Raw genomic sequence first — 27,590 nt, 5'->3', positions numbered from 1 at the left:
ATTCTGTATGACGCATGGGATCCTTAGTTACTGGATAAACGCATTAACGCTAAAAAAATAGCTGCTGACAAGTGTGTAATGTTAACTGTTATCACAGAACTTTCTGATAAACTTGCTGAAGATTCTCAGCTTTTTTAAGGCAGAGCCATGACATCTGCCTCTGGTCTCCACCAAACTGCAAGCATCTTACCCTTCCTTTGTTCCCGTCTTGTAGTAATCCTCAGTCCAGTTCTTCTTGGTGTTGCTGTACAGGTCCATCAGGGCGCTAGTCAGGTTCAGATCTAGGCGATCGTTAACTACAAGTACAGAGTCAACAGGAAAAGTGTGACGAGGATAGGTGCTAGACCGTATTATTGGGGGGAAAAGTCTTGAAATGCACCTGAGCGAAGCCATGATGTAAAATAAAACATAGTTAATTGAGACACTCTAAAGGGCCAATGCAATGTAATTTTTTTTAAAGCAATCCTTGAAATTTTACCTTTGTGTCCCATTTAACCTTATTTTCAATTTTGTTTGCCATTTTCAATGGCATTTTGGTGCTTTTTTTTGGATTTTAAGCTAATGCCAATTTCCATATTTATGAGCAAACGTGTGACGTCACCTCCGGCAGAAACCCCAATGTTACAGCTATTTCAGTACCAAAAGTTGCTAGAATTTTGGATATTTTGCTATCCCAACTTTGCTTTTCTTTGGTGATTCGTTGTGCCAGGAGATGGCAGTAAGCCAATGAGCAATTTTTTCTCACAAATGTTTCAATGAGTAAATTCTTGGGTTCATAATTTGAACAGAAATCCCATAAACTGAACAGTGTCTTCCTGCAATGACATCACAGCAACAGCGCCCTCACTTGTACAGAAAAGCATGGACAGTTTTAAATACTTAAAGAAGTGCACTTTTCAATAAAATTAACCAAAAAGGGATGTCAAATAGTTTTCATAGTTAAGAGGAGAAGAAAGTTGCACAAAATGTGTTCCTAAAAAAAATATTCTCATGGACCCTTTAATTTAGCTTCACATATTTATGAAAGTTTATCTTTTTTTGAAACAATTGCAACTTTTTTGAGGGGATACAGCCAATATCCTTATGACATGTACGTAATGGCATAATTATAACCAAATGTTAAAAACAACTATGTGGTACAATTTTCTTGCATTAAGACCCGTCTTTAAAATGCCTCATTTAAAATTCAAAGACGGTGGTACCTTTGCACTGGACGAAGACTTTCTCTGGATATTCTGCAGTTTCGTCCTGCTGAAGCCACTCAACATTAAGTCTGTCAAAGAGAGGAGATCACATCGTTAAAGGGAAAATACAACATTTGCAAACATCAAAAAATAAAACTACCAAATCATTTGAATTACCTTGCTGGACTGTTAGTGAATGACAGTGTAAAGCATCCTGAAAAATCATGGCACCTGGTATACTGTCATTTTCAAGAAAAGTGGTATTTTTGTATCAATTTCCAACGCTGATCGGCCGATCAGCGTTGGAAACAACTGGCTTTTTTTCAAATACTGGCCCCAATTGACCATTGCACTTGTTTGCAATCGATTACACACCTATGAACGGGTACAAGCCAGCTACACTGGTTCTCTGACCTTACAATTCCCCAATGTATGTAAACTGCTCTGTTTCTTATTATATGGAGTCAGGGAACCAGACTACAGGAAAATGATTGTTTTTCTTGGTTTTTATAGCATTTTCGAACCCAAATCCTCAAAAAAGTCAGTGTAACTATATTTGCTATGTATTTCCAACCCCCCAATTCCATCCATTTCTGAAAATTACAGCAAAAGCAAATGATGTATATTCCCTTTAAATCTCAACTTTAATAAAATATCATGAAATCAGTTCAAACACGTTATGTACTGACTGACAAAATTGGCAATATCTAGCAGAATTAGCCAAAAACTTTCGGATAATTGAAGTGAATTTAATCACTACATTATCTTCAATTCACTCAATGTTTGGTACAGAAATATCCTGGGGTATAAAATACCCATGCCCGTTAGGCCAGACTCGAGTCCAAGAAATGCTGCTGTGGGGGGATCACCACACCTCCTCCACAGCGAGTCTGTTACCTTCCCAGCATTGAATAATGCCAGTACTCATTTAACACCTGGGTTGAGAGGAGTAATTGAGGTAAAGCGCCTTACTCAAGGGCACAACACGCATGGCCACGGCAGGGCTCGAACCCACAACCTCACGATCATGAATCCTGTGCTCTACCGCTAGACCACACGTGCCCTGATGAGACACCTTGCAAAATGGAGTGGAAGTGACGTCTTGAGCAATGCATCTCAAAGATCTGTGACTTACTTCCAGGGTTCAATGAAGGGTTCCCAGCCAGACATGCTCCTGTTGTAGTAATCTCCCAGCAGGGTGCCCGAGGCAGTGCCCTGCCTGTTGGGTAACATCTTCTGGAAGACGTGAAGGTTCTGCAGCATGACCTCAATCAGAGGGACGTCAGAATCCTTGCAGTCATCGATCAGACAGATGCTGACTGACCCCGCACGGACCTAAGGAGGAAGGCAATCAAATGCTTTTCTGTTTTGCCTATTTTATAACTTTTGAAAGACCAGCTCCGTTTCCGACTTAGGCTTCAGGGTTATGCGGTACGCATATGCTGACAAACCAAAATATTTAGTATTATTATTTATATCAGGCCTCCAGCGGTACAAATAAATCAGCGTATTGTATGCTTTCATAAGAAGTTCCCAGATGACTTCAATAATAAAGTATCCGGTTGACTACAATAACATTATTATTGCAGTCATCCGGGCATTTTCGCTGGTTCCCGCTTGATCAAGAGCATAGAAAGTCACAGTTGTCAACCACTCACACAGAGCATATCGCGTGCGTACCGTCGAACACGGAACACGCCGTGCGCATGCAGCGCGCATGCAGCACACATGCAGCGCGCATGCAGCACACATGCAGCGCGCATGCAGCGCGCAGAAGGCCAGGTATACCAGCACTGTTGTCAACAATTACAGTGGCAGCTTCAAAACGTTTGATGTAAACGAAAAAGATGTAATGAAGACAGTGTCTTGAATTGTATTTCTTGCGGATCAAGTCAGCCCGATATAAATAATAATAATATTGGATGGCTTGTTTTCGGTGGATACAAGAAAATATAGCACTCGTGCAAAATATTCTTGTATCCACCTCAAAGCCATCCAATACAATATATTACAGACTCTTTGCACAAGTACCCCTTCAACGGTCACAAAGGGAGAGTTGGGGGAGACCTCTGGGAGAACATTCAAACGCATTGTCGACGGTGCCTTATGCTCACACAAGGACGCTACAGGTTTGTACACATTCAAAATAAACTAGAGGTTGTATGAACAACCACACGGTGTTGGGCCATGGATTACCGCAGACTTTGCCACACACATCAACTCAAAATATGCATGTTTAAATCCATGTTTGACTTTTCAACATGCCGCCAGAGGGCGCTCTAACATTTGATGACGTCACCTGTAAAATTTTTGTACAGTACTGCCTAGGCAGACTAGGCAGACACTCACATCTTTGAAAGCAAGTTCGCATCTTCTGCCAATTTCAAATAATAAGGCACTTCCGGTTTCGACCGGAAGGAAGGGTCAAGTGATTTTGCACTTAATACCAAAAATGAAGACCCTGCAATATTGTATCGATTGCTATAAAAAACAAAATCAAATCTGTAGCAGTTGATTTTATATTGATTTTCAAAGATTAAATCTAGAAATCTTTGATTGCTTGTAATATGATACTTGATGACGTCATTGTGACGTCATTACCAGAAAGTTCAAGAGCTATTTTAACTGTGCTATAGTTAGCCAAATCTTGATTATATCTATCACGGTTGATTTTTTAGCAATTTTTGAAGGTTTAAAGGTCTTTTTATTGTAACTTCCGGTCTGATGACGTAATCAATTTTTTTTCGCGCACAGGTGTTGTCTGCATTATGGTCATCATGTACATTAATTTTGAAGCGATTATCGCAAACTTCGCCACAGACATCAAGCGAAAATGCGTTTTTCGCGTTTTTTAACCTGCCGCTAGAGGGCGCTCCAACTCTTCATGACGTCACCAATTATTTTTTTTGAAAGGTCAATCCAGGCAGACATCAACACCGTTGAAAGCAAGTTCATATCTTTTTCCACTTTCAAATTATTAGGCATTTCCGGTTTCGACCGGAAGGAAGGGTCACGTGATTTTACGCGCGCAAGATAAAATGAAGATCACATATTATCATGTCGATTCCCGCAAAATTCAAGTTGCGGTCTCTGACGGTTGATTTTATATTGAATTTCAAAGATTAAATTGATTATTTTTTGAAGTGACGTCACGTGACCCTTGATGACGTCATGATGACGTAATTGCAAAAAAGCACATCTTCAGTTGGTTGTGCATTCATGTATTGACAATTGAAGTTCATATATGTTTTCATTTTGACAAACAGTGCCGGAGAAGAATGTGTCTAGAAGAATAATAAAAAAAATAGTAAATTCTTACAATAACAATAGGTGTTGGGCTGAGGCCCAACACCTAAATATAAGTTGTGTGTACTTTGCACCATATGCGCGTAAACTAGTATGCCCAAGAGGTGTGTCCTCCATTTGGGGCTTTTGAAAGTTGTTGTAAAGCATGATTTACTGTTCGTAAACCATGGATGTTATCAGTCCATCACAAGTCCAGTCACAAAGTCCAGTCACAAGAAAAAGTGGCTGAACAGTAACAAAGGAAGGCCTTTGTCAAAGCTCGTTTGAATGGCTTGTGAGTTGAATTGGGACTGGAGGTCTTGTGATGGACTCTACTACATCCCTGTCATAAACGGAGTCCATTTGGTACCACAACGTCATCCAGACTAGTCCAACCATCATTTTAAAGTGAAACTTGGACGAAACATTGTCCTTCCTCTGAACTGCTCAAGCATTTGTGCCTCATTGCATAATTTTCAAAACTTGCAGCTTCATCTTTGCATTAAACCTCAGCTGTTTTTTTTAGCCGATGACTTGGTGTTTAGACTAACCTCTACTCCCGCAATCTCTAGCGCCCCTTCCTCCTCCTCGCCAGGCTTCTGTCTGGGAACCAGACTCTTCTGCACTGGTTTGGCATTCTCAAGCAGCCAGGAGGCGGCCTGGTCTAGTTCCCCGTCGCTCTTCGTCAAGGCCACTTTGCAGTCCTCGCGACTGAAGCCAAGCTCCTGCAGTTTAGAGACTACCAAAAAAAACCCAGATGAACAGAAATGTAAATAGAGATTATGGCTTCTGCTTACAGCAAATATTTGCTTAGCAACAACAGGTATACCATCCAAACTGTCATTCTCTGTTTCCTACTTGTGACTGGTCTTAGCTGGTTTTCGCTTAGCATATAAATTTGTTAATCAACTGTTTCTGCTTATAAATTGATTGGGCCCTCTTGGTAAGATGTCAACACTCGTAAGCAGAGAGTAGTGCGTTTTTGAGTTTCTACTGAAAGCATATGTAAATTTTTTCCCACGTTCTCAGAATATGTTGAGCATACAGTTCTCGCGACATTTCATCTATGAAGGCATAATTTTTTAGTAAGTCGCCAGGGCTTATATACTTTTGAGTAACAGCCCCTGGAACAAAAATTCCACAGTGAAAATCAATAGGAACTGTAAACTTGTTTCACCTCCATGGGCTCGGCGGAGTGTCCCATCTCAAAGTGGCAAGAAAGCGCTCTGTCTTGTATGCACACGGAGCCCTTTATGCCCATATTCAACAAAATGTCAAACCGTGATATATCAAAATAGGGGCGAGTAAGCTATTTGAAAAATGACTTCAAGAAAAGTGTCCAGCACCCAATTTCACGAAGCGCTGCGACGCGTCGCAACTCGAGTTACGACGTTTAACACGTCGCAACTCGCGACGCGTCATATCATCCATTTCACGAAAGTTGCGATGTGTTGAACGCGTCGTAAGTTCCTTGACAACAGCTTAAAACACGTCGCAAATTACAACGTGTCTAGTGGTCATCGCAAAATAAGAAGAGTCCCTTTCATAGCCAGTTTAATGCCATAAACATTACATAAACGAGATTATAATACCGAGGCAATGTGTGTAAAGTTGTAAATAGAAAATTCATTGAATAATTATGAATTAGACTGGAATATTACAGTTGAAATTTCAAAGTAGCTATACAGTCCACTGAGAGCTTGTTTTCCTTCAAAATTGCATCGCACGACCGCCATTTTGTTTCACATTTTAACAAATTTCAAGCTGAGATCCGACGACTCTTTGTTGAATATCAGACGACTATTTACTGTAAGCTGACTAAATACATAAAACAGTCACCGAGTTGTGCTATAAATACATACACATATGACGCGTCGCACTTACGACGTGTCTTGTGAAATGGATCGCAGGACGCGTCGCAGCTGCGACGCATCGTAGCTGCGACGCATCGTAGGGATACGACGCGTCACAGTGCTGCGATGCATCACAAGTTACGAAGAGTTTGATGAAATCGGGTGCTGAAGACTCTTTTCTTGAAAACCAGTCACACACTGGATTGTGGCTACATCCAAATTATTTGGCTGCGGCTTGAAATTACACATGCACTTATGGAAGCAGCCGAAGCCACTTCCCATAGCCATGTGTGTTACTGCTAGCCATAGCCACATGTGTTACTGCTAGCCATAGCCACATGTGTAACTGCTGGCCATAACCACATGTGTAACTGCTAGCCATAACCACATGTGTAACTACTAGCCATAGCCACATGTGTAACTGCTGGCCATAACCACATGTGTAACTGCTAGCCATAACCACATGTGCAACTGCTAGCCATAACCACATGTGTAACTACTGGCCATAACCACATGTGTAACTACTGGCCATAACCACATGTGTAACTACTGGCCATAACCACATGTGCAACTACTAGCCATAGCCACATGTGTAACTGCTGGCCATAGCCACATGTGTAACTACTAGCCATAGCCACATGTGCAACTGCTAGCCATAGCCACATGTGCAACTGCTAGCCATAGCCACTCATGTAACTGCTACCATAGCCACGTGTATAACTGATATCCGTAGCCAAGTGCTTCAGATGCAGCCATCTTTCTCCTTACCTTGTTTGGATTTGGAGATGTTGCTGCTGGCTTTCTTGGGTGTGTCTCCTTTCTCCTCGTTCTCAGCTTGAAGCAATTGCGCCGGTAAGGAGTTCATGATGGCTAGGAAGAGTCTAGCATCGTGGTACGACACTCGGATGTTCAATGCTTGGATGTGAACCTTGAGGAGAAAAAGCTATGGTTAGCTTTTAAATCACTTTTTAAATGAAAGAATTTTGCTTCAGTGAGCTGCACCTATAACTGTATGTTTTGCCCTTCACTAAACCCTGGCCGTGATGATTACGTAAACGACGCTGACCGGCTATTCAGACCGTGCTGCGTGCGTATTTTAAAGACTGCACGCCCTATATCCTATACACCATATCTCCTACATGCACGTCACGTACAAATGTTGTTGTTTTTTTCAAACTGTGCAATGCCATTACGATATGGATGATGGTAGCCTCGTTTTTCGGCCAAAACAAACCTGTATCTTGTGTTGTAAAGATTGAAATTACACAATTCCAGGGGAGAAGATAACGCAAGGCACGATGGGAATCAACATGGCGCATCAAGATCTTCCCATGGAAACGAGATTGTTCCATGCATGCCTCACATGTGCTGTATTCAAGCTAATGCGCACATGTGAGGTAAGCTCGGAATTTCCTGGATCCCACTGCCAACATTCCCGAGACTGGATTTGATTCATCATGTTGATAACGGCCTCTACGCCATGGCGTGTTTGACCGCATTAGCCAGGGGCAGGCAACAATATAGGGGAAGAAACTCAAGGTCCAAGACTTCAAAACAGGTAATACCAGAACCAACCTCCAATGTCCTGTGTACATCCATGACGTCCAGTAAGCCGCTCATCCGACCCTGGGATGCCAAGCTGGTAGGGTTGGCCTTCAGCTCCATGTTGATGGTGACAGGCTCTACGATGGATAGCGCCGTCTCACCCTCGTTGCTTAGGCAGCAGGAGAAGACTTCCAGACCTTCCAGGCTGCAAGATAGAGGGTTTTCTTTGTTCTCCATCTTGGAAGTCATCACAGCACATGTTGCCTGAAAGATTACAATTTGAAGGAAAAAAAATAATTTGTAATAAGTACCTTCTCAGTTTTCAAATTTCATGTTAGTTTGTAAGGTGTCCTGTAGTTTTCAATTTAAAAAAAATTGAAACAATCCTGAAAAAAGTGTGTTTCAGATTTTTGTTTAAACTGTTACTTTATTCCTCTAAGTTTCATCATCTTATTTAACTTTGCAAGGTATCCTGTGGTTTTAAATTACAGACTGACTAGTTGAAATATGATCCGTTTTCATCAACAATAACACTCTTCAATTATTTGGCAATTTATACGAAAAGGAAAGTTTGTATTGGTAAATGTGGTGAATATGGACCAGGAGTTGTAACCTATATAGACCAAAGGGTTAGAATATTAGAAATATTGAAGGTATGGTGCAAGTATAACCATAACAGCATAGCTAAGAATACTTAAAATGTATTAAGGATATTACAAAAAAAATTACCAGTAAATTGCAATCAGTCAAAAATATAAACCAAATACAGTGGAATGCCGCTATAATGAACATTGAGGGATCCACAGAAATTGTTTGTAATAGCGATCATTCGGTAAAACGATTTTTAGCTGCTGGTGCTCCGGTACTCACTTTTCAATAAATAGCGCCTTTCAAAACTTCACTCTGCACGCCCTGGTACATGTACATGTACACATGCAGTTACTGAAAGACGACTTTGAAGACGTGCCGACTATTGAGCTATGCAATTACACAGTTGTTGAGTTTACTACCTACAGCAATGGGTGGCTTTCCTTCTCTATTCCTTGAGGAAATAAAAGCCACTCGTCCGTCTTCTTTTGACATTTTTCAATAACAATGTCCAGTCTGTTTTGTACACAAAAATTGGGAGCCAAGGACGATGTTCGGTATAGCCGAATGTTCGGTATAGTGGTATTTGATATAGCAACGTTCCACTGTGAATAGAAGGAAAGTATACTTGTACCTTGAGAATGACCGCACTGGAATCACTACAAGCCGTGTCCTCCATGACGACAAACTCAGTCTCGGTGATGTTCAGACAAATCTCCAATGGGTTGTCACTCTTCGGGAACACAGAGAAAATCAAGGGTGATAGTTCAATACGTTAAGCCCCACCTCATTATGCTCTGACCAAGCACAGCTGTGAGCCATGTCCAACATGTGTGCACATGCGGCTGGAACAATGTTGAATTGGAGAGGCGCACATGTTGTTGCATATGTGTGCAGTGGGCGGGGCTGAACAGATCGGTCAACTGAGGTATTCCGTGTTCACAGCAAGTTTCATACTAGAACAAGTTCAAAATTCAGCACAACAATTTTTCATTCACAGGCAAACTTTTCAACAGGTTGTTGCCAGTTCCCACTAGAAAAGTGGTCGACCAATTGGAAATATTCCCATTTTACAAGTTTTCAAATGATTCTTACCTTTTCTGTTGCCTGAGCTCGTTTGGTGAAGATCCCGGACGCCACGTTGACTGGCGTCCCTGATCGCTTGTCTCGTGTCGTCGTCGTTGAGGATGGAGCTGACGATTGATTGGAGGAACCATCGGATGAGGCCCCATGTGCTTTACCTGAAGTATTTGCCACTGAAATTTGAAAGACAGATTGCATCTGTTTTCATGAGCCTTTTTCTGGAAGTTATAAATCTACCTGGAAAACCTAAACACATTTTTTTTTAATGTTTTTTTTTTGTGAATAGCAGACCTTGTGGGGAAAAATGTAAAAGCATACTGAGATGGGATTCGAACCCAGGACCTGAGGCTCACAAGAGCACATGTGGTACAGCTTGCTGGGTTTTATATTACATTTCTTTACCCAGGGTATGCCCAAACAGTTTAAAACAGGATTTTTCCAAGACTATGGGAAACCTGCTGCCTTTACCCATGACCTACCGGACTGGACTGCCTTGGAGTCGTAGTCCAGCAGGAAATCCTTCGCGGCTAGTAACAAGTCCATGACGCACATGACCCTCATGTTGTTGAGCAGCACCGTGGCCCGGGTGTGGTCCAGCTGGGAGGCGTAGTGTAGCTCCAGCTGTAAGGGGTTAGGGTTGCGGCTGTGGTGCCGGGTGGGGGTTAGAACCTCCCAGAAGACGTTGGTGGGAGGCTTGTCACTGGCGCCTGAAGATTTACAAGAACTTTAAAAGTTACTTGAAAGTAAGGCTGCATCCAAAAAACATCGCTGTGACTATAACTTGCAATAACACATGTGTTTACAGAAGTAGCTGAAAGCCACTTCTCATAGATGCGTGTTCACGACAGCCATAGCTAACTAATTTGGATGCGACTAAAGTTTCTGTAAAATTTACGGGGAAACAAAACAATTACAGTACAGGCAAAATAAAAAAAACCTTAAAAGTATTTTAACGTATCAAATACATTTTATGAGAAGGATGTTTCAAAACAGTACTGTTGAAGTTTCATCTGACAAGGATGATAACAGGTTTGGCTTAAGAAAGAGAACTGACTGTAGCAGGATTTGATCCGGCATCCTCCAAAAGCACCACATCATTCGGACTCACTGACCATATTGCATACATCTTGGAAACCATGAGAAGTCAAAGACTTGTGTGAAGGCCAAGATTCTTTGTAAGGTAAAAGGGACCAGATTTCTTACCCCTAATCACTGTAGCGCCCGAAGCCGGCCTGCCTGTTACTCCCTGTAGCGCCCAAAACCGACTGAGCACTCTATGGTTTTATTGATTTTCAGTGAATAAACACAATGTACATGTAATACAATAAAGTCTAGGTGCGAATGGGTTAAAGGGAAGACACAACATTTGCAAACTTCAAAAAACGAAATGATCAAATTATCACGAAATACCTTACTGGATTGTCGGGGAATGGCAGTCTAAAGCATCCTGTAAAATCATGGCTCCTGGTATGCTGATATTTTCAAGAAAAATTGTATTTTCCAACACTGGTCGGCCGACCAGCGTTAGAGAAAACTGGCTTTTAAAAAAAAAAAACTGCTCCTTTAGATAGATTTAGATATTCCGCATTTTCTTTGCAATTGATTACACACTAGTAACTCAAAGTGCCCTTCACATCCCTCTTGTGAGTAGTCAATAGCACCCTCAACAGTCCATGCTCTGCCAACTCCAGCTACCCAGATCTAGACTGTTAGTCTCCAAGTTTGTCATATTTTCAAAACCAGGGGAGCAGTGATCATAATGCAAGTTAAGATGCTAGTTACATCAAGGTGTTCTCACGCCACTGTTGCTAGGAGGCAATAGCGCCCTCAATATTCACGCACAAAGCCAATAAAGGTTTACCATTCGCTTGCCATCTGGTGTCCGATGCTCGGATGGCGTGCGACACCAGGTCAATCGCCTTGGTGGTGTCGGAGAAGCTCTCGAAGGAGAAGCAGGACTCGATGAAGTCAAACTTGCCCAGAGACCTCTCGGGGGCGTGGCCTCGCTGGTGGGCGTGGAGGAGCTCCAGGGTCACATTGACCAGTTGGACACTGAGGGAGATGGACGTCCAGACTTGGCCACTCAGGATGGTCTGATGGTCAAGAAGAGATGGGTTTAATGCATTGATCACTTTTGTTGATGTACCCTATCATGGAGCGGCCCCTAGCGTGGCGCACTTTGATGTTTTTGTCTCTGGAACCTTGCTAGAGCAAAAGTTTTACCTTAAATATTACAGTAAGTGAAATTTATTCAAGCTCTAAACATTCCGGTTCAAAAGTCTCCAGTTTACATACCCGCTACAAAATTAAAGAGAAATTCTATTTTGGCGTAATGTTCCGATTTTATTATAAAGTGCACAATGAACCCTTTAAAATGCGCCCAAAAATATGACAATTTTCTGACAAACTGTGAGCAGAGATAATAATGATTAATCAGAATTTATCAACTTGAAAGAAATTCTTAAATGTTAACTTGGGATTTTTCAAAGATCTGTTCAAGTGCTGCACATTAGGGAACACTCGAATTAGTACCAGATTTCTGGACTCCTCTGTTTCTGAATTTGGGACTTAATTTCATGACACTGAAATTGTTCACAAATGTTCAAAAGTAAGCATGATTAAGGTGATAGTACCAGTATTTAATTGAATGAATTTGAAGTTTTTTAACCAAGAGGTTGGGCAACACTGCATGAGGAAAGTTTAGCCAGCCACGTTAGGGAACACCACTATATATAACCCCAAACTGCCATGCCTGGTTTTAGAATTTTGTTTTAGCTTTGTTGCTTACCTGGTTAACAGGGTTTTGCAGCCTCGGCATGGCTTCAAACTCTTCCAGTTTCTCTCCTAGGTTGTGATCCAGCATGCCTCGTATCAGCTGGTACTGAGCCACGTCCAGTGAACAGTGGACGGAAGACAGGGTACCAGACACGCTGAAATCGGGCACTATGGAGGCCAGATGGGAAAAGGGCTATTCGGTTAATGCAATGGAAGTCAGGGCGCCAGACATAATACTGAAATAAGGCACTGTGTAGGCAAGATAAGAAAACGGCACTGGTTGATGCAATGAAATCCCGCATTTTGCATGAAACACAAATAAAAAGGGCATTGGTCAAATCTGATAACCTGAGAACTTTGCCATCTAAGTGTTCAGAAGGGACACTGGTTTGGTGTATCAATATTTTTTTTCAAGTTAATTAGGAAATTGATTCAATTGTTCTCTCAATCAATAGATTCAAGTGACTGCTTTTGACAAAAGCTTATCATTTCTAATTCATCTTCACTTTTCTGGTTGCACACTGTCATTGTTCATCACTCCACATACCTGTTTAATATACAGGTTTTACAATTTCATAGTTTTCATCCGTGGGAGAGTGTGGCCTAACGGTTAGGGTTTGTGACTTGTGATCAGAGGATCAGGGGTTCAAATCCAGCTGCTGTCCATATGCTTGTCCTTGGGTAACCCACTTCACCCCCACTTGCCTCTCTACACCCAGGAGTATCAAAGGGGTACCGGCATTAGCCGGAGAGTAACCTGCGATGGACTAGCATCCCATCCTGGGGGAGTAGAAATATTCTCAGTCGTTTCATGACTAGGAAACTGGAGGTAAATGCTGGCAAGATGAGCTGTATTAGCTTGTGTTAGACTTTACTGGAAAACCATTTACCATAATCCAGAGGTCACAGCTTTGAATCCTGCTCAAGTAATGTTTTTGGAGGGGGGGGGGCATTTATGATTCTGAGAAAATAAAGATAACTGACCTGCTCTGCTGATATCAGCATCCAGGTTCCGATCCACCTGTAGTCGGAGTCGACAGGTGTTCTTCAGAAGACGGCCTCCCTGCAACAGGTGAAACAATAATCAATCAGAAAATAATCTTCCACAGGACTTACTTAAATATTTGAAATTTCTTGGATGCTGAAGAAATTCATTAGAATGAGCCATTCACTAGAAAAATACTCAACAAACTTGAATATCTTGGGATAAGTCTGCTGATACAGGATGTAGATAAAGCTAAGACCTAATGACGTAATGGCTTTGCTTACATATGCGCTTTCCTATGGGAGCAAAGTCGGGACGCCACACGAAGTAGGGACTGTCTACCACATAGGAAAGCGCACATGTAAACAAAGCGTGACGTCATTAGGTCTCAGGCCTATAGACTATCGCTGAAAAGAGAAGCACTACCGATTCTTGTCATGCTTCGGATTATTTGCAGTTTGTTCGCTGTTTTTCTGTTTGAAGCAACAAAATTGCTCAAAATCTTAAGTAGTGTGCGAAACAGCTCACTTGTGAAAGTTTCAGCTCAGTGGATACTCTGCATTTTGTGAAAACAGAGACAACGTGTGCCCGCAGGGACACCTTTAATGATTGTTTTTCTTCCAGATGATACCACTTCAGACGAAACAATTTCACAGGGTGTTTGGTACCATCACTATCTTCAATTTAGATCAGGGTTTTCTCACAAAAGTCAGAGGGTCTGTTTGCAGGTAATTACTCATGTTCCTAGGGCCTTCCAAAAGAAGAATTCTCTTTTCAGTATTTAGAGACTTCCTTTCAAGAAACTATGACCAAGATTTGATATTTGAGCCCACCTTACGACTGATGACAAATGAAGGGAAGATCATGGCCGTGTCGTCCCTGGCATCGAAGTCAACGTGCTCAACCCTCTCAGCTGAGAAGAGATCCATGTCGACTAGGTCTAGGTGCATGCAGTCCAGGAAGCAGGTGGTATCCCTACTGAATTGGACATCGACAGAAGACTAGGGAATGGGGGAGGTGAGAAAAATGCAGTGGGTTTTTTAAGTCGTCACAAGTCCTTACAAGTTACAGTCATGATCACAGGTCTTCACAAGTTAAGGCAAGTTATCACAAATCAATCACAAGTCATCACAAGTCATCATAAGTCAGAGTCACAGCAATTCATTACAACTCAATCGTAAGCCATCGCAAGTCAAAGCAAGTCATCACAAATCAATCTCGGGTCATCACAAGTCATCATAAGTCAAAATCAGTAAAGTCACAGCAATTCATTACAACTCACTTGCAGGCCATCACAAGTCAAAGCAAGTCATCACAAATCAATCACAAATCATCATTAGTCATCGTGTCATCAAAAGTCATCGCGAGTCATCATAAGGCATAAGTCAATCAAGTCTCAACAATTCATTACAACTCAATCGCAAGCCATAACAAGTGAGAGCAAGTCATCGCAAGTCCATCGCAAGTCCATTGCAAGTCGATCACAAGTCGATCACAAGTCATCACAAGTCCAGCACAAGTAAATCTGAAGTCTTCACAAGTCCTTACAAGCCCTCACAAGTCAATCACAAGTCGTCACAAGTTATCACAAGTAATCACAAGTCATCACAAGTCATCACAAGTCAATCACAAGTCATTACAAGTCAATCACATGCAGTCAATCAACTATTCTCAAGTCAACTACCAAGCAATTCAAATGAACTGTCATAAATGTCATTCTTTGTCAATGTTTATTCTCATTGTATTGTTTCCTTTCACTTCAAATAGCTTTTTTAAGTTCTTAGAAAAAGTTGATCATAAAAGCATCTCAATTATCAGGAAAGCTCTAAATCTGTCATACTCACCACTTTAGAAGGAAGCCTGGCGATTGTTCCCCGTGACCCAGCAAACAGGAATTCATTCTTCAGGGTCAGGTTCCCCAGGTTCATGACCAGAACGTCCTTGGATTTGGAGCTGATGGGTGCGATACAGACTGGGGAACCAGCCTCAATATCCAGGGAGATGCGAGAGGCACGCTTGGGGTCCTCCTTGACCTAGGCAGTTGGAAAAAAAATGAACAAGTTGGCAAAGATAAAACATAAGTAGGACAAACTGTTTTTTGCAAAATACAAAATATCCGATAGGTAAAAACGAGTGATCAGCCATCTGCCACTGCTTTTGACTAATCCACGGCAACATCGTCGTAAATAGCAATATTCTTTAATGGATACCTTGTGCTAATTCCTAAGCAACTCATTGGCAACACTCAGCCTGTGCCTTATTAATCAGATATTGGCCTAGAGATGCCAGTTATACTCAAAGATTATCCTCATTTGCCAAGAACATAATGGAATAGATGGAACATTTAGAAGAGTTTGAAATGGTTTATGCAGCGCGATGGTGGCCAGAATGGCCTGTGGTGGTCAGAGTGGCCTGTGGTGGCCAGAACGGCCTGTGGTGGCCAGGACGGCCTGTGGTGGGCAAAACGGCCTGTGGTGGCCAGAGTGGCCTGTGGTAGCCAGTGGTGGCCATGTTGGCCTGTGGTGGCCATGTTGGCCTGTGATGGCTATACTGGCCTGTGGTGGCCACATTGGCCACTGAGTCTCACCTGGATTCCATCACTGGCGGCCCTCATGTTCCCCAGTACCTCCTGGAGCTGGTTGAAGTGCTGCCCAAAGGCCACCGTCTCCATCTGGAAGCGATTGGTGTGAATGTAGCGGACTGAGGACATCCTCAGCTTGATGCTCAGATCAAAGTCACGGTCTAGGTTAGGATCCGGCTGCCCGTATCTGGCAAAAAAAACCCCAAAACACAGATCAAATACCAGGGAATCAAATTACTAGTCAAATACATATTGCCCATGATGAACAGGCCAGTTAAACATTTTGTGATCTTCTTTTAAGTCTTCCGGAACATTCCGGATTGGAAACATTTGTTATGATCACTTTAAGCCCGGATTGAACTTATGATAATGAACAATGTCCTTGAGTACCCCATTTGCTTCTGTCTGGTAGGAAACGATGGTAAACCATCCTGCCTGTGGACACCAATAACTATTTCTGTGACATGACTCTACAGGAGTATGCACGGTCAGTTGGCACTGTTTCCCCTTACTGTCATTTTCAACCACAATCAACAAATGTGAATCAAGTGAATCGTCTTTGATGCACCAATTGCTCCTGTTCAGTAAGAAACGACAGTAAAATATCTTGCCCATGGACACAAGTACTATATACAAGACTCACTTGAAAATGCTGAAGCTGAGAGCCTCCTGCCCCTTGGTGCTGAACCTCTCCCTGTAGAGCTTCCCATGTGGGGTCAGATCCAGGAGAGACATGCTGCCGAGGCGCCCGCTGACATCCATGTTCCCATCCATCAGAAGGAGGTGGGCGGAGACGTCGGAGACGTTGGCTTTGGCCAGCTCGTAGTCTGGCTTGTTGAGGAGGAGGGACAGGGAACCCACTTGGATGACCATCTCGGTGTTGATGTCATCTTTGAGATCTGGCAAAAATGGAACAAGTCGAGGAGGATATTGAATATAAAAGTTACTTTGGAATTGATGTGCTCCAAGAAAGGAGCTCTTCCCCAAGGAAGTTCACTACACTGACCAATGCTCATATTACCTTAGTCTCCTAAACTGTGCCTTGATAAATTTGAGGAGTTGTCTACTTAACAAACCATATCTTCACAAAATATCTTGTCCGGAGAGCTTTCATCAGCCTGCACACTTGAGGTTAAGCAGCAGACATCTTCCCATCTGGCATGACATGCTCTGTAATATTTCTGTCTGAGAAGCACCTTTTCAATGCCTTAAGGGATACTTAGACCACATCGCAGCCTTATTGGCCAAACAAGAACAACCTCTTACAACTAGATCTTAAAGACTTCCTAGGAAATTGAGTAGGTTTCAGGAGGAGGCTGCTTGTGAATCTCTCAATTTGTGGCTTCAATAAGGGCAGCCCACTTCTCATGAGTTCTTACCTATTGTGGAGGTTGCAACTTCAGCCTCTGTTCTGGAAGCCGCTGCCTTGGCAGCTGCCTTCCGCTTAATCCTGAGCAGGGCCTTCTCCTCCGGGCTGGCTCTACTCTTGGGAGCAGGTCCTCCGATGCCCAGGAAGTCCAGCAAGACAACCCAGGTCTGCAGGTTGATGGTGGTGTCCAAGGCGTTGAAGGCTACATCTACGAACCTGTTCACCTGAAAAAAATAGTAATGCTCACAATAAGAGCTTCATCATGCTTTTGATCAAATAGGTCCGTGTGACATTTTTTTTTTTACACCATTCAAAAGAAATTACAATTGTCCTACGCGGTTTATGGTTGGTGCCGTGCGATTCAGCGCGCCTTGCGCGTTCAAGATGCATCGCGCAGTGATCAGCATCTTTATTTTTCGTGTTGCGTTTTGTCGTCATTTTACCCCAAATATCCCTCAAAAACTCAAAACCCTGCCCTTTATCTATGACATACCCGCATGTTCTTAATCATGTCGCCAACTAGTTTGGTAGGTCAAATAATTTAAAAGTGGATTTCGTTCCCTTATAGGAACTGGGCCTGTAGATACACAATCATCATTGGTATGGTGCACAGCCAAATATGAGGCAGGCAGAGGCTTATGAGATTGGTAATTTTATAACACATTTTTTGCTCAAGGTAATGGTCTATGTCCTACCTTCTTGTATTTTGTTGCAAATTCTGGGCAATCTCTGTCCACCAGCATCACCTTGATTCTCATCAGGGCATTCTTGTCGACAAACGAATCCCCCGTCTCCTTGCTCTCTGGAATATTCTCCAGCGATTCGCTCAACGATGGCGGAGGGGTGGATGGGATCAGAGGCACACCCTTGGCGCCTGGGTGACCGTAATGATGGTCGTGGTATCTGTAGCGAGGCAGAAGGGGGCTGTCTAGGGCACTGGGAAGGGAACCCGGGCGGGCTGAGAGCGGAGACACCATGGTGCTGATGGAAGGACAAGAGCTAGAGTGGTACATCTTAGGGGTGGGTTTGGCAAGAGGGGGACCTCCCGTCGACACCATCAAGTACCGGTGTTTCGAGAACGGGGGCTGGATCAAATCTTCCATGACCAGCGAGTGAAGGGTGACGTTGATCGAGGAGGTGTATCGGGTGGTGTTTTCAAACTCTACGCTGAAGTTTTGGAAGGTGAGATTGACCAATCCCTGGCCACCGTCGCAGGTATCGCCGCACATCTCCACAGAGAATTCCGGAAGGTGGAAGTCGACTTTGATCTTGGTGTGGGACTCTTTGGTTTCATTTTCAGTATTCTCCATGGTGGATTGGTCGGGAGTTTCTACATCTACATCAGGGTTGGGCTGATTGTCAGGTGGGTCGACTGACCACATCAACAGGCCCCCTTGAGTTTGGGTGTCCGCTGTGCTGGAGGTCCGTTTAGGTTCCGTTTCTTTGACTTCCTTGTAGGTGAGGTTGTCCATCGTTTGGAGGATCTGCTCGTAGACGTGCTTGGACAGGATCACCTTTAAGGGGGACACTATTCTTCCAGAGACTAGAGTTGTCGGCGACGGTTCCTCTAGGAGGAGACTATCGTCCGAGCCCATAGTGTCCAAGCTGTAGTTGCTTGGCATCATGGCTGGGTCCACGGGAAGCTGGTTTATTGTCAGCTCTAAGGATGTGTCGTGCAGAATCGTAGTTCCCTTGTACGCACTTGACTTGCTGGTCCCTGAATCACGACTGTCAGTGCTGACAAAACTGCTTGCCCGGGATTTGGAGTCCAAGTGGTTAAAAGAGGAGACCTTGATGTCCCGCATTCCTAAGAAGAGTCTTGTAGTCGGTACAACAGGGCTGGTCTCTGATAAGGATCCCTGATTTGGACTACTTAGAGTGTTGTCAGCATCCATGGACGTGTTCGTGATTGATATCTTGCCCAAGTGAGCGACAAGGACTTCTGAGCTGATGGCAGAGCGTGGGATGATGATGATCGGTGTCTCCATGGTCATCTTGAATTTGAAGTCTGTTGGGGTTTTCATCTCTACCACACCGCCGTCCGTGGCGTCTGGAGTTGACCTGCTCATTCCACCGACGGGAGTCTCTATCCTGGTGCTGTAGAGCATCGGGGAAGCCACCGAAGCGATCATGTCAGATTTCTGGCGGACAAAGTCCATGGCAACCCCAGCTGCGGCTTTCTGGATGGAATCGGCAAGAGTTGCGGCAGAGCTCTGGAACTCATCCACACAGAGCGTGATATCGTGGAGGAATCGTGGGACGTGGGTGTACACAAGCGAAGCCGAGTGGAGTGTCAACTCAAAGCCTTCCTTTGCTTGAGAATCCCCGTCGCTGAAACTAAACCCAGGAATCCGGGATCTTTCAACCAGGGGTGTCAGCACACCCCCGCCTTCCGTTTTCTTTAAAGTAAACGAAAATGCCTTGAAATCTTCGATGTCTATATCTTCCCCTACGCTACTCTGCTCAATGGCGGTGCGATACAGATCATTTTCAACGGGCCTAGGGGGCACTAGGGTGCTGCTTGATGATTCACCGGCAGTTTGGGGGTCTCGTCCGACGCTGAAGACTGTCTTGTGTTTGCTGCCCTCTGGAGTCACATCCAGGAGTTGTAAACCTCCGAGGGAGCCCTCCAAGTGAAAATCACCACCTGCAGGAAGAGAAAAATATTGTTTATTTCATATTCAATTGTATTAAACTACGTAAAAATCAGAAACAATCAAGCATTCAAAACTGTGAATTTCAGTGGTTTCCAAATCTTCATATTCTCTTATATGATTCTTTTACAACTTTTGATCACATTAAAACCATAACATTTTTTTATCCCAATCAAGTTATTTGATATGTACTGACAGTTTTTTGTGATTACCTAAGGTAGTCCAGACATGAGCAGCTGTCACTGTTGCCGTGGCTACCTTCCGACCAATCACGTGCTTTTGTTGGTCCGTCTCACCACGCACCAGTACGACGTTCAGGCGATGAAAATCGGCAGTGACCTCCGTCTTAGTACCGGAGATTCTTTCCAGCTGAGGATGATGAACGAGAAAAATTCAGACATTTCCATTAAATAAAACACAAATAAAAATCAAATCTGAACTTCAAGCAAAGTCTGCAGTTTCCACGAGTTGAAAGCAACAGCGATTAGAACCAACGGTAATCCAATATCAAGAATAGTACATCTGACCAGTGTAACTTCTCAGATTGTGTTCAGATTGAAACTGGAACTTGGGTTGAAATGACAAGTGCAGGATAACCTGCTGGTTCTTAAATGTAATATCCAACATTTGCAAACATCAAAAAACAGAACTGCCAAATAATTATGAAATACCTTACTTGACTGTAAGTGAATAATAGTCTCCATCATCCTGTGAAATTTTGGCACCTGGTGTGCTGTCATTTTCAAGAAAAGAGGAGTTTTTGTATCAATTTCCACCGATTGGTAGACTGACCATCGTTGGAAAAAAACTGACTGTTTTCAAATATTGCCCCCAATTAACCAAATTTAGTTAGATCCGCATTTTCTTTGCAATTGGTTACGCATCTGTGGACGGGTGTAAGCAAGCTAGTCTGGTTTCCTGACATGACAATTCCCATTTTTTTGCTTGGTTTTTCCAACAACTATGGACACAAAACTTCAAACAGGTCAGCGTAACAATATTTGCTATAAAATACTAACCCGTAAATCTATCCATTTCTGAAAATTACAGCAAAAGCCTATGTTGTATATTACCTTGCACTGTTGCTTTTGTTTTGTGAGTACTTACTTCAAACGTGGACGTGTCTCCGTGCAGTGATTTCTGGGCTGGTTGTTCAGTGCTCTCCTCAGGAAAGGCTCGGTGGAAGAAAGACAGTAGCTCTACTATCGTCTCTTGGTTAGCTATCAGAAAAATTTGAAAAAAATAATTAGACATATTAGTTGAAGTGGACAAAACTATTTTGGCATACTAAGACTAACAGTCATTACACAAATCTTGACAAGTCACACCTCAAGGGAACAGGTTCAAATACGTAGAGTTTTGAGTTAAGCAGGGATGTATATCATTGTTATACTACTGAAAGCAATGAATTCTTTGACTAAACAGTTGTTTTGAGTTATCTGAGTTTGACTTATCAAGATTTAACTGTATGTCCAAAACAGTTTGGTACCTAGTCTCTGTTTCGGTACAACTCTGTACATTTCATCTACAGTCCTGCCATCCGACTACTCAATGGTCCAAATTTTTCAAAAGAAAGTTGGACATGACCATAGAGCTATATTAAATTACTAGAGCGCTAACTCGATGTACAAAGTAATGCCTGATGTACGCATCCATGTTTGTGCACAAACCTATGGAAAACTCGACATTTTGTATGGCTTTTGTACGGCTATTTGCATATCTGTGTTTGTATTCCATACCGGTGCGTTATCGAAGCCGATACGCCCAAAACCGAAACACGTGATCAGCAAATGAGCGTTTCATTTTGCTCTACGCAAACAGCGCAACCCGTGAGCGTCCCTCCGCTGCAGATGCTTTTCGCCGTGACGTTTTTTGAACCATCATGACGCGCTTAAGTTGTTTGCGTATCTTTTACTTGCGCGTTGCATTTAGAGTACTCTTTTAAAATTCAATCCATCTATTTTGATTGTGTTCTACAAACACGCACATGAATTCAAAATGTCTGCGCCCAGAGCGGCTTCAAAGCGTCTCCGCGTGCAAGAATGAGAAGTTAGCCCTCTAGTAATTTAATATAGCTCTATGGATGGACCCCACTACATCCCTGGCCTCAAATATAAATCCTTTGGCTTCTCTCTCTGCTGTAAAATATTGAAGAAATCTCCGATTTAACATCTCTAGGTCTGCTGGATGACAGTGTAGAGCATCTTACCAATAACGTCCAAGTTGTTGAACTGCACCGAAGCAATCTGCAGAGCTTCCCGGCTATTGTTGGTGTTGGACGGACAGTCGGCGCTGATGAGCTCTATCTCCACGGTTATCAGGGCTTCTGCTGCCTCTTCCCCCTCCGTGTCTGTCACCGTGTGTCTCACACTGTCTGCATACAGCTGCTCCTGGAGCTGGGAACTGCTCGACTTGCCCGTCAGCAACGTCCCTGATGATGAACAAAAATAACGACAAATGTAAAACTAAAATTGATGTATCTGCGAAAAGGTTTTCTTCAAACCCGTTCAAACTTGATTAATGACACTTGCAAAAAATATTTTACATCTAAAACTCACATGAAGGCCCCCTATTTGTTATAAAGTTCAAAATTTGTTGAAGTGAGAGCAAGACTTGGTGAGATATTCTTTTACTGTAATACAGGGTAAGGCAAAAAAAACCGCATCACAAATGGCAGGACCAATTTTTGAATGAAATTTTGCCTGTTTTCGTTTAGCTGCAAGAACACAACCTTTTTTGTGGTCCGTGGAATGAACTTTCAAACGGTGTTTGTGTTCAAAATGCAGTAACTTGAAAAGTACATGGGTGAGCTGAATGATTCTTGTACTAAAATAAAGCTTAATGACTTGGTTTTGATATCCTAGATTTTGAAAGTGCTACAGGCAAAACTTCATTCAAAAATTGGTCCTGCCAATTGGGATGCATTTATTTTTACTGACCCTGTAGATACCGGAAGTACACATCATTGCGTCACGTATAAACGGCCAGAGTATTGGATTTAAGTCGCAGCTAAGTCAAATTTACGTCAATAATTAAGCATTTTCAAATTTTGACCCCTATTACCTGAAATGGACTTGCCCATGGCTGACAGGGCAGACGCAAGTACTGACTGACTGGACGTGTCCATCATCTTCTCAGTAGGGGAGGCAGGACTCTGAGGGGATGTGGGTGACTGGACAGATCTCGGGGTGGAGTGCTCACTGTCGACGATGCTACCACTGGCGGCATGCATACTACGGAAAAAGAAAACAGCAACACTCTTCTTTAAAAAAAAAAAAAAGCAAAAACATTCTGCATTCTTCATGTAAATGTGCTTCATTCGATAAGTTTGGCTGACAATAACTTATGCAGAAACAATCAAGTAAACCTCAAATTACAACTGAGTAGCTTTGCTTTAAATCAATTTTCAATTTAACGGAGAAAAGATATCTATATTTTGGAAGATTTGGCAGAATAGCTCAGATGGTAACATTTTGGTACTTCTGCCTAGAGAATGCAGATTTACATTTTGCGCCATATATATTGCACAATACAACAATGTCTGGTAGTTAAAGTAAGTGTTCAATGCTCTTATTTTGAAGATCAATGAATAGTTATTTTTTTGTTTTAAATTTATAAAGTTTGGACAAAAAAATAGACTAATTGTGGAGTTTGAACCTTTGGACTGCCGTTCCGGTGCTCTGACTACTGAGCTATCCTGCCCTATGTTGACGGCTCCCTCTTTTGTCAATGTCTTTGCTCAAGGGGCCCACAAGCATGTCAGACATTAGTAACGGCGATTTATATTGAGAGAGAAATGTTCATGTGGTACTTAGAAAGGTGATTAAAGATTTCACTCTTGAAAATCTAAAATCTTTATCTGCGGATGAGATTTGAAGGTTTGCATGGTGGAAAGATACTAAGACAAGATAAAATTTGCTGTAGCACCAAAATGAATAAATCTCTTTTGTGAGTATGTGTGGTTCTGAAAAGAACCGGAGGGACTCAACGTTTCGAACAGTATGCTCTGCCCGTCGTCAGGAGAATGAGGGATTTTAACAATGTTGCAAAGTTATGAGGATGGGTGCGGTGAGGCGTGAGAAGGATGCAAACTGGTGAAGCTCGAAACCAGTGAAGCTGAGAAGGATGCAAGTTGACTGAGGGATGCTGGATGATCACTGGAGAGGGTCAGTACACAGTGAGGGGGCAAAGGGGAAGGAGTTCAGGGTATAGGTAACCCATAGCCGAGAACTGAACCTAAGTTGTCCTCACAAAAGAGATTTATTCACATGGTGCTACCGCAAACTTATCTTGTCTTTTTATCAGCGAAATTTTGTCATCTGCTCACCTCAGGTGTCGATGCGATGCCAGCAGCAGTTCAAACTCAGGTCCGAATTGTTGCAAGGCATCGATGAGTAACAGGCCATGTACAGTCAGGGAGACCGAGGTGTTGTATGGCTGCTTGCCCAGGTTGGCCTTAACGCCGTACACTTGGCACTCCGCGATACAACGACCTAAAAACATGTCACACAGGTATATTTCTTGGCTTACAACGAACCAATAAGTTGGCTCAAAATTCCACTTGCTTGAGACCTTGGCCAATTACCGGCTTGAACGTCAGAGCACATTGCTTTGATGGCAAGTAGATCATTTGCAGTTATCCAAAAGGTAACTGACAAAATTGTTGTGGAAAAGCTTACTTGGTTTTGAAATTAGTAATGGCCATAAACTCCCTGTGAAATAATTATTCCTGGCCTGCCATCATTTTGAGGAAAACAATAAAAGAAGGCCATTAGCAAAGATGCAAATATTTTGAAAATAGCTCTAAACGCCAATTGGCGGGAATCAGCTTTGATATTTTAAGAGAAAGTTGTACCTGTTAGTTTAGCATACCGCACTGGCGAATGGACTTCTGATAGTAATTTGACATTAAATAATGTGCTTAATTTATTTTTTTGGAAAAATTATTTTTTTTTATTTTACACGTTTTTTATTTACCTCTGCTCTCGACGCTGAGCGACAGCTGGTCAACAGAGAACTGCATCTCCAGAAGCTTGGACTCCTCAAGCAGAGCTTGGGTCCTCTGAGTAAAGGTGGCTTCCATCTCAGACAAACTGAAACAATCACAGACAATCAAAGACTTTAGCCTGAGTAAATTTGGCTTCTATCTCAGACAAACTGAAACAATCACAGACAGTCAAAGACTTCAGCCTGAATGAATTAAGTTTCCATCTCAAACAAACTGAAACAATCACAGACAATCAAAGACTTTACACTGAATGAATTAAGTTTCCATCTCAGACAAACTGAAAAAATCACAGACAATCAAAGACTTTACACTGAATGAATTAAGTTTCCATCTCAAACAAACTGAAATAATCACAGACAATCAATGACTTTACACTGAATGAATTAAGTTTCCATCTCAGACAAACTGAAACAATCACAGACAATCAATGACTTTACACTGAATGAATTAAGTTTCCATCTCAGACAAACAAACAATCAAAGACTTCATAGTAAGTAAATAGGGCTTCCATCTCAGACAAACTGAAACAATCACAGACAATCAAAGACTTCAAATTGAGCATATGTGATTTTCATCTCAGAAAAGCTGAAACAATCACAGACAATCAAAGATTTCACACTTTATAAATTAGGTTCCATCTCAGACAACCTGACACAATCACAGACAATCAAAAACTTGTCAAGACACAGCACTCAGGTCACGTAATTCTCAAAACATGATTACAACATTATTAGCAACATCATTTGTTTTTGGTTTGTCCGACTGAATGTGATATACGTCTCAGACAATCTGAAGCAATCACAGACAGTAAACAACTGATCCAAATGAGTATATTATCACATAATTATATACTCATTAGCTGCATTGATCATGGTTGCAATGGAATCAACCGGAAAGTAAACCCATACAATCACAGTGATTGAGTAGTTACGATGTCTAGACTGATAATAAAAATGTTCTGGGTTCGAGTCCATCCCAACCACTTTTTCTTTTCTTTCAGAATGCACTGACCATACAGCTCTAAAAACAATAGCTCAGGAAGTGAAATTATTGATCTATAAGGTTGCATCTGAAGCCCTTGTCTAGAGCAACGGTTTACCTTGTGGTGTGAGTGCGGTTCACTGTGGAGAGGTCGTCGGTCAGTGTGACCCCGGTCGACCCCGGGGGTGCAGCGCCCTCGCTTGGTCCAGTCAGAAGCTTCATGCAGATACTTAAGGCATGAATCTGTGGGGAAATGAACAGTAACTCGTACTCTGTTTTCACCCATTGAAAGCTCTTTGGGAGGGGCAAACGGCATGCCTGCACACTTACTGCGGCATAATCACTTCGTATTCACATTCCTGGGAAGTTTGACCCGGCCTCAAAATCTTTCTTTGTAAAGGACGGTTCATACACAGCGTGAGAGCAAATGCAACCGCAAATTTATTACATTACGTCAAGTTTTCGTGATGCAAATTTGTAAAACTCGAACACATTTCGGTTGCATAAAATTTGCATAAAATACTTCACATTCGCATCAGCATGAACTGTGAACAGGCCTTGGGCCTTTCTCGAGTCTTTGTAACTTACAAAGTCCATAAAGAAATTATAATTATTCACTCCAAACTTTATTGAAAAGCCAAGATGTTCTCGAGTCTTATGTTCACCTTTTGCTCGTTGATGTGTATGGCCAAACTTGGCAGGTTGCCAGACACCACGGCACTCGGCCACTGGGGGTCCGTAGTGAACATCAATCGACGTTCCACCTTGACCGATATCGTAAACTTCTCAATGACTTGCATGTGACCCGACCCCTTCGTGTGCGCGATGCGCCAGTTGTCTGTTGCCTTGCCAACAAGCACCTGCAGATCCGACATGTTCAAGTTGTACCTATTGTGAAGAAAGAACCAAGATATTGTTTCACAATTTATTTTTGAAAACTGAGCACATATATCCCTTTCATCACACTCTACCCTTTGAAACGTTAGGCCATCTCATTTTGTTGATTTGTATATTTCCGGTCATTCCAGTCAGCAGGCAGTTTGGTTATATTCATTTTCTCCCCCCCCCCCCCACCCCCAAGAAAGTGTTACATTCTCTACTAACACCAAATGTCTGGAAATGCAGTATTCAACAAGAATTCACAGGGAAAAAACAAGCAGACGTTCTGCAAAATTTGTCCAGATTTTCTAATACACCTGTTTCTGACTGGTATTTCAGACTCGCTCAAAACCATAACATATTTGGAGCAAATATCCTAGACCAAATCCTAGGCCAAATTTCACGGAGCTGCTAAGTAGATAAATTTGCTTATCAAATTTTCATGCTTATCGAAAATCAACCAAGAACCAATCAATGACAATGATGAAAAAATCGCATTACATTTTGGCTAGTAACCTATTGTTTGCTAAGCAATTTTTGTGTGTGTGCTAAGCAAATTTCTGTGCTTAGTAGATTGCTGAAGTTGGCCAACGGGATGATGCCATGGATGTAATTAAGTTCATCACAAGTCTTCCAGTCCCAATTCAACTCATAAGCTATTCAACTGAGCTTGGACCTTTCCTTTGTTATTGTTCAATCCACTGTTTCTTGCGACTGGACTTGTGACTGGACTTGTGACTGGACTTGTGACTGGACTTGTGACTGGACTTGCGACTGGACTTGTGACTGGACTTGCGACTGGACTTGTAACTGGACTTGT

At 42.5% G+C, this 27,590-nt stretch overlaps 1 protein-coding gene across 3 annotated transcripts in view; it reads right to left on the bottom strand.

Annotated features, from left to right (window-relative positions):
* LOC119745753 (vacuolar protein sorting-associated protein 13D-like) overlaps window positions 1–27,590 on the bottom strand; it is a 94,821-nt gene that overhangs the window by 33,006 nt on the left and 34,225 nt on the right. For all 3 annotated transcript variants that reach the window (XM_038222337.1, XM_038222338.1, XM_038222335.1), the window contains 26 exons: window positions 26,557–26,779; window positions 26,010–26,134; window positions 24,880–24,995; window positions 24,230–24,395; window positions 22,966–23,135; window positions 22,112–22,333; window positions 21,010–21,122; window positions 20,115–20,271; window positions 17,944–19,895; window positions 17,259–17,472; window positions 16,523–16,778; window positions 15,886–16,066; window positions 15,143–15,331; window positions 14,132–14,299; window positions 13,298–13,376; window positions 12,327–12,481; window positions 11,400–11,631; window positions 10,018–10,245; window positions 9,551–9,711; window positions 9,090–9,188; window positions 7,898–8,131; window positions 7,091–7,250; window positions 5,021–5,208; window positions 2,320–2,519; window positions 1,203–1,273; window positions 191–296 (listed from right to left, as the gene is read on the bottom strand). In XM_038222337.1, coding sequence (XP_038078265.1) covers window positions 191–296; window positions 1,203–1,273; window positions 2,320–2,519; window positions 5,021–5,208; window positions 7,091–7,250; window positions 7,898–8,131; window positions 9,090–9,188; window positions 9,551–9,711; window positions 10,018–10,245; window positions 11,400–11,631; window positions 12,327–12,481; window positions 13,298–13,376; window positions 14,132–14,299; window positions 15,143–15,331; window positions 15,886–16,066; window positions 16,523–16,778; window positions 17,259–17,472; window positions 17,944–19,895; window positions 20,115–20,271; window positions 21,010–21,122; window positions 22,112–22,333; window positions 22,966–23,135; window positions 24,230–24,395; window positions 24,880–24,995; window positions 26,010–26,134; window positions 26,557–26,779 — 6,165 coding nt within the window. The remainder of the gene's footprint in view (window positions 1–190; window positions 297–1,202; window positions 1,274–2,319; window positions 2,520–5,020; window positions 5,209–7,090; window positions 7,251–7,897; window positions 8,132–9,089; window positions 9,189–9,550; window positions 9,712–10,017; window positions 10,246–11,399; window positions 11,632–12,326; window positions 12,482–13,297; window positions 13,377–14,131; window positions 14,300–15,142; window positions 15,332–15,885; window positions 16,067–16,522; window positions 16,779–17,258; window positions 17,473–17,943; window positions 19,896–20,114; window positions 20,272–21,009; window positions 21,123–22,111; window positions 22,334–22,965; window positions 23,136–24,229; window positions 24,396–24,879; window positions 24,996–26,009; window positions 26,135–26,556; window positions 26,780–27,590) is intronic.

Source organism: Patiria miniata, unplaced genomic scaffold, assembly GCF_015706575.1.
Source record: "Patiria miniata isolate m_02_andy unplaced genomic scaffold, ASM1570657v1 HiC_scaffold_7, whole genome shotgun sequence".
Classification (NCBI taxonomy): domain Eukaryota; kingdom Metazoa; phylum Echinodermata; class Asteroidea; order Valvatida; family Asterinidae; genus Patiria; species Patiria miniata.
This window is presented reverse-complemented; position numbering and strand designations above follow the sequence as displayed.